At 38.5% G+C, this 14,639-nt stretch overlaps 1 protein-coding gene across 2 annotated transcripts; it reads right to left on the bottom strand.

Annotated features, from left to right (window-relative positions):
- Positions 1-303: 303 nt before the first annotated feature.
- Positions 304-14,400, bottom strand: COMMD2 (COMM domain containing 2). Of its 2 annotated transcripts, none has more exons than XM_010356841.2 (5): positions 14,266-14,400; positions 14,098-14,175; positions 13,294-13,376; positions 12,583-12,756; positions 304-3,541 (listed from the first exon to the last, which is right to left on the bottom strand). In XM_010356841.2, the coding sequence occupies exons 1-5, from the start codon at positions 14,330-14,332 to the stop codon at positions 3,344-3,346; spliced, it is 600 nt and encodes a 199-aa protein (XP_010355143.1). In that variant the 5' UTR covers positions 14,333-14,400; the 3' UTR covers positions 304-3,343. The 2 variants fall into 2 exon arrangements, with proteins under 2 accessions (XP_010355143.1, XP_030784784.1); XM_030928924.1 differs by lacking the exon at positions 304-3,541 and adding an exon at positions 4,795-5,966.
- Positions 14,401-14,639: the final 239 nt, after the last annotated feature.

Genomic DNA, 14,639 nt, shown 5'->3' with positions numbered 1-14,639 from the left:
CTGAGTAGTTTAGAACAGCTGAGTTTTCTGGTAAACTATGTGTTTATCATTGTAAGAATTAAGTTTGGGTAAAAATATCTACTAAAAATATATTTAAATTCCCTGATTTTTCTTTCCTTTTAATATTTTCTTCCTAAATATTATGAAAGTCATTCAAACTTACTATAGAAATTAAAAAAGAAAAGAAACAGCCATAATTCCGCCACCCAGAAACAACCAGTTAGCATTTTGTCCCAGTTTCTTTAACAGAGTATACAGGACATAACTCAAGACTATAAAATAATGAGATCCTCAGTCTACAAAACTATTTCAATAATGGTAAACATTTATTGAGTTCTTTGTAAAGCCTGGTACTATGTTAAACATTCTATATACATGGTCTCATATAGTCCTTACGAGCCAATGTGGTAGGTAATCCTATATTCCTATTTTAGAGATGAACAACAAAAACAAAAGGCTTTGAGAATTTATCAAGGACCATAATAAGCCACAGAAACTAAATTCAAATCCTTTTGTCCAACTCCGAAGACTTATCTCTTAACCTCTTCATAAGATTAAAACGCTAAAAGGACACATACTGTTACGAATTTTAAGGGCTCCTACACATGCATCCTTTATACACACCTTTCATGGTTTTTCAAACCATGTCAGATTCTCATTTTTCAATTCTCAAGATACAGCATCTTCTTATAGCATCTTCACCACCTTTCCCGTTTACTGTCTTAAATGTGACCAATCTCTAACAAAACAAGCTTTTTGACATTTTGTGAAACATTTAAGGAGACTTCCAAGGAATGTAACATATGTAGACTTTGTGACACATATATTGGCATGTGCTCACAGCTCTGTTCTGAGATGAGATGTTATTATTTTGGCTTTGAGACATGAAGGATATGACATTTAAATCTAAACATGCACCAGCCAAACGTGAAAAGTCAGCATACTCATAATCCAAAAAGCTTCAATAGAAATTTAGATAGTAATAGAAGGCGCACTACTCAGAGTCAAGAAACCTGGGTCATATTGGAGAGTAGAACAGTGACTACCTCTACAGAAAATTATGTTCATATACAAGCTACAACAAATATCAAATGTTATATAAAACAAACAACACAGGGGAGTCCACAAGGATGTGGAATGCTTGAGCAAAAAAAAAAAGGAAGAGGCTCATTCAATGGCTTGTACTAAAAGATAAGCCCCAGATTCTAAAAGAAGGTAGGCAAACTGCTCCCAACTCACCCTGGTCTCAAAAGGTGAAGAAGGTAGAACATCGCAGAAGGAATAATGGAGTACAGTGAAAGGAGGCCAAGGGAGGTTGATAAAAATTAAGGATTAGCACGTTTTCTTGTTTTAATTGGGGTAAGAACAGTGGACAAAGAGTTGGAGATAGGTTGTTCTGAGAAGACAAAGGGCTGTTTCAGTCTTGGCTGGGGTCAGCCATGTTTATCTTCCATCAAATGTGGACAAATAAAAAGCCTCACAGAAGTATTTTTTATCATATAAGCTTTGCAGGCATGTTGCTTTTAAACCGAATGACATATGCTACTATTTCACGTAATAGATAAAGTTTCCTTTTGTTTGTGAGGTTGTATATATGAGAGTTTCATTAATCAAGTTGCCAATATAATTAAAAACTATTTCTGATTATAGTTTGCTGACATCTAATAATATAGTTGTTTTACAACAGCAGAACATATACCTACAGGAAAAGGGTGGCCCGGATGCCTGCAGGGACCAATGGGTAGCCATTTCAAGTATGCTTTTCTTCCACTGGCCTATTCCCCGCTAGGCTCTCTCTTCTCTAAAGAGATTGCAACATGGTATCACTCTGACATGAAAATCCCTAATTCTTAGGAGGCAAAGTAAAAAGTCTAGAGTGCAGTTTAGAGTTTGATTGCTTCTACAGCCCTTTCTAGATTATTCCACGAAGACTCTCAGGATAAGGTCTTGGATACATAGTTAAGACTGAACCCTAGTTTCCACCCTTCCATACAATTCTTCTCCCTAAGTCGGCCTCTGTGTCTCTGCACTCTCTCAGGCTGACCTGACAAATCAGCATCTGAGTTTTTCAGGCCAAAAGCTTTTGGTTCCCTACTAAAAAATAAAACAAAACATAAATCAAGTTTGTAAGGGAGAAAGGATAGTTGCCTATAATGTAATAAACATAGTCTTCCTTTCCTCATCATAGTTTATTCAAATTATTAAAAGTGACTATAATTTGTATCCAGGACAATCAAGAATTCATTATATTTCTCTGCTTCCACGATTTGTAAATGTAAATGACAGAGTGTCTCCTAGATGCTTTGGGTATGGTGGAAAAATTAGTTCTTGATAAAACACAATAGATGACCACACAAATTTGAGTACTATTTAAGCCAATTAATTAACCACGATCACTCAAACTTAGGCAATATGATAAATACTTATCTTCACATACAAAGAAAAATGAATAAACTGCCTATAACAATATGGCAGTAAAAATCATACTGATGTTCAATATTCTGTGGCTACTAACATTGTGGGCTGTTTTTAAAAGTCAAAAATACTGAACTGTTTAGAAAATTCTGCATAGTAATAGTATTACATTGTGAATTTTATTTTCAAATTTGATCAATAAAGAGGAAAATAATAAAGTTAAGCAGTCAAAAGAAGTAGCAAAAACAAGATAGTCATGCATATATACAGAACATATAGATTCATTTCTAGTTGATTCAATCCTATTTACATATTTAAAATACAAAATAATGGCCGTCTGGCTAGTTCCACTGGTAGAGCATGAGACTCTTAAAATACAAAATACATCTTAATGTGTCAAGATAACCACAGTTAGCACCAGGAAAGGAACTTTACTTTAGCTTCTGATTATTTTTTACTTTTATTTTTACTTTATTATTATTATTTTTGAGATGGAGTCTCGCTCTGTCACCCAGGCTGGAGTGCAGTGGCACAATCTTGGCTCACTGCAACCTCCACCTCCCAGGTTCAAGCGATTCTCCTGCCTCAGCCTCTCGAGTAGCTGGGACTCTGACAGGCACGTGCCACCATACCTGGCTAATTGTTTGTATTTTTAGTAGAGACAGGGTTTCACCATGTTAGCCAGGAAGGTCTCCATCTCCTGACCTCATGATTCGCCCACCTCAGCCTCCCAAAGTGCTGGGATTAATGGCATGAGCCACTGCACCCAGCTTAGCTTCTGATTATGACCTCAGTATCTTGGAATAGATACTGAGGAATACTATGTATTTATCATCATGAATTAATAAAAAATTAATTTTGAGAAGTAATTGCTGTATATCATCAATTCAAAAGTGATTCAAATGAATTAAAACCTTAAAACTGGTAACTACTTGATGTTGCGAACAACTCTCCTACAGTGGTTTGTCTTCATCTCTTCCAGTGCTTGTTCCAGTTGTTGAACCAAATGGAGCAGGGTGGCTGGGTCTGTCTGTAGAACTCTGGTGTTGTGATCTCCATTTTGATTAAGGTGTAGCTTTATAGTCACTGCTGGTTTAATCTGTTGCCTGAGACTTCTACTTGCAAGCTTGATTTTAAATGAAATAAGAGCACAGTAACTATTTAATAACCGTGCTGAGTACATATTTATAATTATCTTAAACCATACACAAAAATTAAGTTTCAGATGAATTACAGACTTCAAAATGAAAAGTAAACTTTAAAACCTTTGAAAAGAAAATAATGAGAATATATACACAATTTTATGGTATAGAAGATTTCTTAAGCATGATATAAAAGGCTCAAACCATAAAGACAGAACTGGTAAATTCAACTATAATTTTCTTCAAAGGATACCTAAAGATGGTAAAAAAACAAGTCATAAACCAAGAGAAGATATTTTGCAACACACATATAACCAAAAAAAGATAGTATCCAGAATGTGTGATGAACTCCTCTCATTTAATAAGAAAAAAACCTCAAAACCCAAGATAAAAATAAACAGAAGATCTAAATAAGCATTTTATAGAAGACAAACGAATAAACATAGAAAAATGTGTTCAACTTTATTAAACATCAGGATAATAGCCAGGAAAACCACATGAAATACCATTTTACAAATATCAGACTAGCAAAAATTAAAAACCTGTCCATACCAGGCACTGCAAGGGACAGTAATGGGAACTCTCATCCACTGCTGGTAAGGGATGAGAAAATTACTTTGGAAAACAATGTGCACTACCAGCAACTCTACCCCTAGGCATATACCTTAACCTCTTACACATATATATTTATTCATGATAGTATGTTTCCAAGAACCAAAAATTAGAAATACCTCAAATATTAGTTAACAACAGAATGGATAAACCAAGAACAATCACAGAATGAATTGCTTACTAAATGGCGAGGAAAGAAATGAACTACAGCAACATGGGTTATCATAGAAGAAACAAAAATGCTGAAAAAGCAAGTCACAGAATACATGCAAGTTTAAAAAATACACAGTTTCGTGACAAAATTTATGTTTTTAAAAAAACTATAAAGAAAAGATTCGGGGCAGGGCATGGTGGCTCACGCCTGTAATCTCAGCACTTTGGCAGGCTGAGGTGGGTGGATCACAAGGTCAGGAGTTTGAGACCAGCCCGGCCAACAGAGTACAACCCTGTCTCTACTAAAAATACAAAAATTAGCCAGGTATGGTGGCGTATGCCTGTAGCCTCAGCTACTTGGGAGGCTAAGGCCGGAGAATCGCTTGAACCCAGGAGTCAGAGACTGCAGTGAGCCGAGACCGCGCCTACTGCACTCTAGCCTGGGTAACAGAGCGAAGACTTCGTCTCAAAAAAAAAAAAAAAAAAAAAAGAGAAAAGAAAAGATTGACAGAAAATTCAGGATAATGATTTCCTCCAGGTGGCTGGGAAATGGTTACAATTGGGGGAAGGTACAGGTTCTTCAAAAGTACTGGTTTTATTTGTTAAGCTTGTTGGTGGGTATACTAGTATTTGCTTTATCATTATCCTTTAAACTGGATATCTATAACCTTTCATTTGTATAACACATTCCAAATTTAAAAAATAAGTACTACTGACATATTTTAAAAGAAGAAAACCCAAAACTACAAACAATGACCAACTCGAAGGTTCTTTCAATCTTTAGATTCTCCATTAAAAGGTACCAGGATTATCCAAAGCAATAGCTGATTTGAAGTCTAGGTAAGAAACTGTACAAGATGAGCCTGTAACATCTTGTTATAGGAGAAAGCAAAAAAGTTATCAAAAATATGGAGTCAATGTCAAGAAGACTAGATTCCAACTTGAAGAGATTTTCGAGTGAATAACAAATCTAAACCTGAGATTTCAGGATTAATTTAATTCCGTAACATAGAATATTTTGACTAGTAACTTCTTCCAAATAATTCTAGGTAACCTGGGCTTTCAAAAGAACCCAAGATACTGATCCAAGGCTGAAATTTAATGTCCCCAAGTAATTTGCAAACAATACGTCAATCCCTTTGGGTGAGCTGGTCCCCAAACATAAAATAGGTATTTGCAGGCTAAAGTACCAGTTTAAGATCACCTCTGTAGTACAGATAATTATAGATTATGACACATATGCATATTATACATATGATAATTGAAAACAGTACTTATTTATTCAATTATGCTCTGTTTATATTTGTTTTTCCTTTACACTGACAGACAGGGACTGCACTGACAGGGACTGAGTATATTTGGTGTGTAATTAAGCCATGAATTTTTGTTGAAAGACTTAAAGCCGCTATCCTCCAATTTTTAGACAACATACCTAAATTAAATACCTATACAAATATCTATACTATTCTTTAACAGTTCTAGAAAAGAGATTACATAACATCTCTAACAAACATCTAGTAAGACATTTTTCTCAGAAAGAAGTTGAATGACAGTACTATAGGACAAAGAACAGTAGTCCACAAAGTTCTTGATACAGACTTTTTTTTTTTTTTTTTTACTGGGGATGAGATTCTGTCCTCCTCCCTGTAAACATAACAACAATAAAAGCAAGTTTAAAATGAAATGTCTTATTTGAATGCAAATTAGAAAAAATATCAAAAAACCTTTACTTTGAAGGGCCATATCTCAAAGGCACTGAAAAGGGTTTTCTGGCAAAAAACATCAAGTAGGAAACAGGATACATAAATTATGTTTCATGTAGCTACAGTTCCTAAAAGAATTCAGTTCTCTGTTTAGCCTCAGAGCAAACAATATGTGGGCAGGACAGGAAAAGAATGCTTTGAAGTAGTTGTAAATGGACCGGCCCTAAAAGGAACATCCTCCGGCATCAGTCTCAGATGGTGGTACATTCAGTTACTAATGCTATTAACGAGGACATCAATTGTGTTGGCAATTTATTAAGTCTGGGGAAATGTTCCTACTAGACACTAAGCTATGATGATTAATTTGAGTCCCATAAGTAACTGCACAATAATTAGGTGGTAATTGTCCATCACTACCGGTCTCCATGAGACAAGTCAGTTACTTAAACATGAAAGGCGCTGTATGTAGTTACTAGTTTCCTAGACATTTAGCTAGTCTTATCTGATCTGCCTTTTTCTATGAGCAGAATAATCCACTCCAGTTAAAATTCTATGCAATGGTTTCAACAAATAAGCTGAGGAACTCAATGAGCTCTGAGTAGTAGCTTTTTTAGCCCTTAAATGCATTTCTCCATAAGAAGCAAATTTCATTCAGTACACCCTCAAACTTAAACTGTACTAGTCCTACCAATAGTGCAATGATTCAAACTCATTTCACTGGGTAAATGAGCTCTCGAGTTTAATTTTAGAAAATTCTATTTCTTAATTTTAACTTGCAAAAATGTCTTCATAATGGACACACTCAAAGCAAATTAATAAAGCCAAAAAAAGAACTATTAAAGCCTATTGTACCCCAAAAGTCAGGGGACATTCGCACATGAGACAGGTAAAGATCTACAAGGTAAATTACCGCTGAGCCACATACATGACCATCCCCATATCTCCACCGGGTTATTGTGAAAGGACCTAAATATAAAGGCTTATCCAGTCATTTCCCCCATGAACCCCACAAGACTTGCTGCTTATGAAGTCCCCCAGAGGATGAACTGTGTTTTGTTCTTTGCTGTATCCACAACACCTGGCACATGTTAGGGGTACAAGAAATATCTGATAAATAATTTAAGAAGCCACTTAACTGCTCTTACCACCCATTCTTTCTATTCAGCACCAAATGCCTATTATATGCCAGGTATTGTGCTGGGCACACAGTAATGAACAAGACACAATACTTGCCCTCCTGGAGCCTACAGTCTGGCTTATACCACATCCTGTGTTCATGCCTATTCAAGCACTCATCACACTTGATTATAATTGCTGATTTCTAATGAAATTTTATTTTTTGGTCTCTCTCTTACTGTAAGACTGTGAGGACTTAAAGGCAAGCACTGCTATGTCCACAAGGCCTAGCACGCACTAGACATTCAATAAATGGTTTGATAACTGAATAGATGTGTAGAAGCAAGAATGGATTAATAGGACATAACAGATTATCTTTTTAATTGTTTATCTGCAGATACCTTAAGATGCTCATGACAATGGGATATTCTCTCTCTATGCCAGCCACTCTATCCCAAGTGTAAAATTTGAAGATACAGTAAGACAGGTACATCTTTCTTCTGTCCAAATCCTAAGGCTTTTGTCTTAACTCTTACTCCCCTGATGATCCTGCTATTCTTAAATGTTGCTCTTACTTTCAGTGACATTGTGTTGTGCTAGTGGTTGTTTTTCCTAAAACCACGTTTAATTGCTGGCTTTTATTTCTATTAGCCATGTGCACCCAATGAGATTCAGTTCAGATGTCAGAGAAATCATTCTCATATGTGATTTCAACTAATCCGGCATCCAAGATTTAGGCCCACATCCTCACCTACTGTAGAGACTGCAACTTAAACAAGCTGTCACCACCTTAAATTCACTCTACCTTGAACTGATTAAGGCCAAGTGGGAGTGTGGTTCTAGTGCTGCCTGAACTTCTAATTTTTCAAAAGTTGCTAAAAATTATAATTCTGGTGTGAAATTTCCTAATTTTTTTTTCAGACCATAGAAGGGAAGTGGTCAGACTGTGGATACCTTTTTAAGAAACTAACTTGCAGATGGACTAGATGAAGGGCAAGGAGAAGAGTCAAGGAAAAGCCCAAGTATTTTTGGCCTGTGTGATTCAAAGAATGGATGTACCATCTGAGATGGGAGAGGCTATGGAAGGAGCAGTTTCAGCAGGGAGGGGGTGTATTAGTCCTTTCTTACACTGCTATGAAGAAATAACCGAGACTGGGTAATTTATGAAGAAAAGAATGCTGGGCGCGGTGGCTCATACCTGTACTCCCAGCACTTTGGGAGGCCAAGGCGGGCAGATCACAAGGTCAGGTGATTGAGACCATCCCGGCTAACAGGGTGAAACCCTGTCTCTACTAAAAATACAAAAAAAATTAGCCGGGTGTGGTGGCACGTGGCTGTGATCCCAGCTACTCAGGCGGCTGAGGCAGGAGAATGGTGTGAACCCGGGAGGTGGAGCTTGCAGTGAGCCGAGATCGCACCAATGCACTCCAGCCTGGGCGACAGAGTGAGACTCCATCTCAAAACATAAAAAAAAAGAAAGAAAAGAAGTTTAATTGACTCACAGTTCCACATGGCTAGGGAGGCCTCAGGAAACTTTCAATCATGACAGAAGGCACCTCTTCACAGGGCGGCAGGAGAGAGAATGAATGCCAGATGAAGGAGGAAGCCCCTTATAAAACTAGCAGATCTTGTGATAACTCACTATCTATCACAAGAACAGCATGGGGAAAACTGCTCCCATGACTCAATTATCTCCACCTAGTCCCACCCTTGACATATAGGGATTATTACAATTCAAGATGAGATTTGGGTGGGGACACAGAACCAAACCATATCAGTGGGTAAGGAAGGTGGGATTCAGTTTGGAACACACTGCATTTGAATGCTTATCAAATTACCAAAGTGGAGATGAAAATAGGCTTCAACTGTATGACTCTCAAGTTTAGGGACAGTTCTAGACTAAAGATATACATTTGGGAATCCCAAGAATATGGGGATTATTTAAGACTTCAAATTGGATGAAGCCAGCTTGAGAATGTAAGTGGAAAAGGTATGAAGACTCAGAACTGACCTTTGGGGCATCCCAATGTTTAAAGGGCAATGAGATAGAATCAGCAAAGGAGATTGAGAAAGAGGAGCCTGTGAAGTTGGATGAGAATCAGAGGAAGTTATTTCCCAGAAGGCAACTAAAGAAAGTATTTCAAGTAGGAAGGTGTGACTAACTGTGACAAATGCGTTAATAAACAGAATGGCATAAAAACTAAAAAGCAATGACCTTGAGTAAGTTATGAGAGTAGAGTGAAGATTATGAAGTCTGATTAGGAAAAGTTTAAGAGATGACAGGAAGAGAGAGTATACAAACAGAGACAACTCTTTCAAGAAGTCTTAGTGTAGGCCGGGCGTGGTGGCTCACATCTGTAATCCCAGCACTTGGGGAGGCCGACGCAGGTGGATCACTTCAGGTCAGGAGTTTGAGACCAGCCTGGCCAACATGGTGAAACCCCGTCTCTTCTAAAAATACAAAAATTAGCCAGGCGTGGTGGCACACACCTGGAATCCCACTGTAATCCCAACTACTTGGGAGACTGAGGCAGGAGAATCACTTGAACCCAGGAGGCAGAGGTTGCAGTGAGCGGAGATTGCACCACTGCACTCCAGCCTGAGCAACAGAGTGAGATGGTCTGAAAAAAAAAAAAAAGTCTTAGTATAAAGAGGAGCAAAATAATGGAGCAGCAGTAGGAGGAGTATATGGAGTCAAGACTGGGTTTCTGACTGTGTGCAGAAGGGAGAGGCAAACCAAGTATGATGCAGATAAGAGAGGGAATAATTGCTAGAACTATGTCCTCATAGGGGGAAATGCGGATGGACTGAGGTATACAAAGGAAAAGGCTGCCTCTAGATAAGAGCATGGGCACTTCATCAAGAGGAACAGGAGAGAAGACAAGTGGAGCAAATGGGTCCTGATACAGGCTGAAAGATGTGGTGACAGGTGCATGTGGGAGTTCTTTCTGTTTGCTTCTCTTTTATTAGTCAAGTTGGAAGCAAGGTCAACAGCTAAGCATGTGGAGCATGGAGGAGATGCTGAGGCTTTGAAGAAAGAGATATAGGACATGCATGGTCCCTGCTATCCCAGTGTTTACAGTTTAGTCAAACAAAAAACAAAAAAACGAAAAACCAGGTACATATAAGTGAGATGACTTGCCAAAAGAGGAAGCACAGGTGTCATGAAAAGAAAACACAAATGCCACCAAAATTTAACTGCGTCTAGTGGCAGGGGGCATTTCTCCCAAAGGGAGACATCATTTAGAGCACAAACCCTTTCTATAAAGAACCAGATAATATTTTAGGCTTTGCAGACCATACAGTTTCTGGCACAACTACTGAACTCTGCCCTTGTACTTTGACAGCAGCCATCCTTTCTATAAACCCTTTCTATAAAGAACCAGATAATATTTTAGGCTTTGCAGACCATACAGTTTCTGGCACATCTACTCAACTCTGCCCTTGTACTTTGAAAGCAGCCATAAATAATACATAACAAAGGAGCATGACTGTATCCCAAAAAAACTTTATTTACAGAAATAGGTAGCAAGCCAGATTTGGCCCACAGGCCATAGTTTGCTGAGCCCTGATTTAAACTGAGACTTACAAGGATAAGAAAGAGTCAAGTCAAGAAATAGTAGCAAAGCAGAAAAAGCATTTCATATAGAGTAAACATAATGTGTAAAGGCCTGATACTCCTCATTTTTTGAATTCCCACCTTCATTCTCTGCCCAAGGGTGCTAGATTAACTTCCCTACATGATTGTTTTTTAAGGTTACTGTCTCTCTTTTTGTTTTTTGAGATGAAGTCTCCTTTTGTTGCCCAGGCTAGAGGGCAACAGCACAATCTCAGCTCATTGCAACCTCCACCTCCTGGGTTCAAGCAATTCTCCTGCTTCAGCCTCCCAAGTAGCTGGGACTACAGGCATGTTGCACCCCACCGGGTTAATTTTTGTATTTTTAGTAGAGATAGGGTTTCACCATGTTGGCCAGGCTGGTCTCGAACTCCTGACCTCAGGCAATCTGCCTGCCCTGGCCTCTCAAAGTCCTGGGATTACAGGCGTGAGCCACTGCGCATGGCCTTAATGTTACTCTCTTATCCAAATATCTACAAGGGCTTCCTATCATCTGCTATGTCAGATCTAAACCCCTCTAACCAACTTTCTATAACCTATTTGGACATTACCTCTATTTGAATCAGAAGAAGCCACTACAACAGTGGTTTCCAAACTATTGCACATTAGAATTACCTGGATGAAAATAAGCTTTAAAAAATCCTGATGCTCAGGCCGAACTCTATACCAATAAATCAGAATCTCTGGGTATTACACACAAACATCAGAATTTCTGTAAAGCTCCCCAGGTTATTCCAATATGAAGTCAAATTTGAAAACAAGTGCACTGTAATACATATTTATATGTCATTTCCATATCCATGTGGGTCTTTACAACATATTCTGCCTTCTCTACTAAGAATATTTACCCTAATTTTCTGTATTCATTCATCCTTCTGAAATTGCACTTCCTTTTGCTGGAAGCTTTCTTGGATCATACCAGCACATACACACAATTACACGTGTTGTTGTTGTCGTTTTTTTTTTTAAACAGTTGTCATCTTCATTTATGTAATTATATTCTTTTTTCCCCATCAAGAACCTTATTTTATAAGCCCCCTTAATTACTAGTTATTTTGAGAACACCTAATATCCCTAACCAAGGTGATACCATCTTTTCCAGTTGAAAGTATTTTACACTTCTTTTGTGTCTCAAAGCATTTGGCACAGCTCTAATCAGCAAATAGATGGCATTCAATACACATCTACTAACTTATCGCTCTCTGCTTAATAAAGGACTATAAGCAATGGTCTGAATACACCCTTTTGTTTATGTGACTTAAAATCAACTGAAAGATGAATCTCACAAAAATAATATTGTGAGAGAAGCCAGGTACAGAAGAATATTTACTGAGTCATTCCATATATACAAGTTAAAAGGCAGGTAAATGTAATTTGTGTTAGAAGTCAGGATGCTGGTTACCTTTGGAAAGGAGGGAAGGGGCAGTAATTAGTTAGGAGGCAAGGAGGATGCTTCTGGGGTATAAGTCACAGTTAAATGCACCACGTGATAATTCATTAAGCGGTACATTGACCTGTGCACTTTTCTACATCTGTTAAATTTAAACAGAAAAGTTTTTAAACATCTAGGCACCAATCTAAAAAATCTACATAACCATCTCCTTTTCCAAAATAACCGATTTCTTACAAATTTTGCAAATTAAACTGATTTGAACACACTGAAAATAAAAGAAATGAACTATTTGTGAAATGGTCTAAAAATGAACATTAAAAAACAAAGTTTCAAACCGGATCTTAGTTAAGGTGGCAAAGAATCCAATAAACAGGACACAAACCTAAAATAATTCTTATATTCTACATCAAGTTAATTTTAAAAATACTATACCTGTACATCTAGTCGCCATTCAAGGTTATGATAACTGGGAAGACTTGGTGCCAATTCACTTAGAATAGTTCTGATCTCTTTTCTGTTGTCCAGATAAAGCTGAAGCAACAATTTGTTTAATTCTTCAGAGAATCCCAGAACAAAAACAGAGTCTTGGAAATCCAGTTCAGAAATCTAAGTGAATTGAGTTTAAAGAACATCAAAATTTATCTCTGTCTAGCTAAAATACTTGAAATACACAAAAGAATATGATATCCTCTAATTTATTCTGTCTAGTAGAAGAAACAGCATTCCTTAAAGATAACCACTGCTCACCATTCCAAAATCCAAGTTACTGATACATAAAAGTACTTTAGTATAAAATGGAAAGAATTGTTAAGATGCCCAGTTTCCCTTCCTATTCTTCATCAAGCCAGATACTGCTGATATGCAAACAAAATATTAATACAGTCTCCCTCCTCTTAGGATACATAAATGGTTTAACAACACGCAGAATTAGAGGTACTTCTATACTAGCTATTTATACCAGCAAGAGGTATTCGTATCAGTAGATATTATATGATTTTTTTTAGGTATGTCTTCAAAAAATCGATTATAAACCATTAACAACATTATTAAAATACACAGGTACCTGCCAGGACTATGATGTAGAGTACACCAGACTTTTCTTAAGAATCCAGGCAATACAAAACAATCCAGAGAAACCCTTACCATGAGCTTTGAGCTCTCAGTGAGGAGATACGTTAATCCTTCCACACCATGCTGGACAGTGTCACTACTCACATTCAGTTTTCCTGAGAAAGAACAGTGAAAACAAGCAAATAAATTACTACTGTGGTATTTATATTGTTCATATTTGTCTTTAAAAATAAACACTACTTATTACTACATGTTTTCAAACAGTGCATGAAAAATAGTAAGTTGGCCAGAGGTTCATGTTCCTTCTCATTCCACTCCCAGCCAAGTGCCTTTGGTATTTCCCACCATGTAACCTTCTTAACAAAACGCAGTACTGTGGAGACTAGTACAAGGTGCGTAGCCCTTCTCTTGAAAGCGTAGCTCCTTCAAGTCTGGCGGAAGAGGAACTCGACAGGGATTGACTTAATCCCAGAGACTGCCTTTTACCCAGGGGAAAACAACACTTTTTTAGCAGAAGCGGATATCTGAACAACTAATAATGATAACCAAATACTTGCATATTTACAGTTGACCCAGCTATTCCACAGACTTTGGTATATTTATACAAAATACTTTTCAGTATTTCTGAAAGTAAGGTGGTATTACGTATGTACATTTTACCATGAGAAAACTGATTTAACAGAAGCTTTAGCAATCTCACAGCTACTTCACAGACGGGCAGGATTTGCACCCTGACTGAGGAGCTCTGCTGGTTTTATTCTACTACAATCGGAACAAGATCCTAGGAGTCGCAATAATCCCTTTCTCTGCCAGGATACAGGGAATGGATCGCAACCGCCCTGGCAGCCTGCGGAGCCGTCCCCTTCCCCTTCTTACTGGCAGCGCCTTCGTAGATTTTTGGGTTTGTGCCGCGCCTCAGGAATTCCACAGCAATCCGCCCAAACTCGGCTACCACTGCAATGAAAGTCAGAAGGCTGTTGAGTGCCGGGCGCTGCCTTTGACCTCCTCCCCAGCCCACAGAACACCGCCCCCACGCCCGCTGACCCGCGCTATCCACTTGAGGCAGGAAGGCCAGGTGCTCCTTATGCTCCTCGGACAACTCCAGCAGCATCTTTACGGTCCTACGATTTCACCCGGCTGCGCGGACCCCGCCTTCCCCTCTTCCGGCGCCGGTGTCCGGGCGCCTAGAGGCTCCGGCGTCGCAGCGTCCGGAGCTTTGGGTTCCGGCCTACGAACTAACGCGCTACACTCGGACGCCCCCTGCGGAGCAGGCTAAGGTCAGAACGTTCTTCCTTTTGTAAATCATCCCGCAAAGATGTAGTGAGCGCCGGCTGGGTGCAAGGTGCTAGGCTCTGTGGGAGATGAAAAGGTGTTTCAAATCCGACACGCCCCCTCGTGGAGCATACATTAATATCAAT

The sequence above is a fragment of the Rhinopithecus roxellana genome, chromosome 1 (genome assembly GCF_007565055.1).
Source record: "Rhinopithecus roxellana isolate Shanxi Qingling chromosome 1, ASM756505v1, whole genome shotgun sequence".
Classification (NCBI taxonomy): Eukaryota; Metazoa; Chordata; class Mammalia; order Primates; family Cercopithecidae; genus Rhinopithecus; species Rhinopithecus roxellana.
This window is presented reverse-complemented; position numbering and strand designations above follow the sequence as displayed.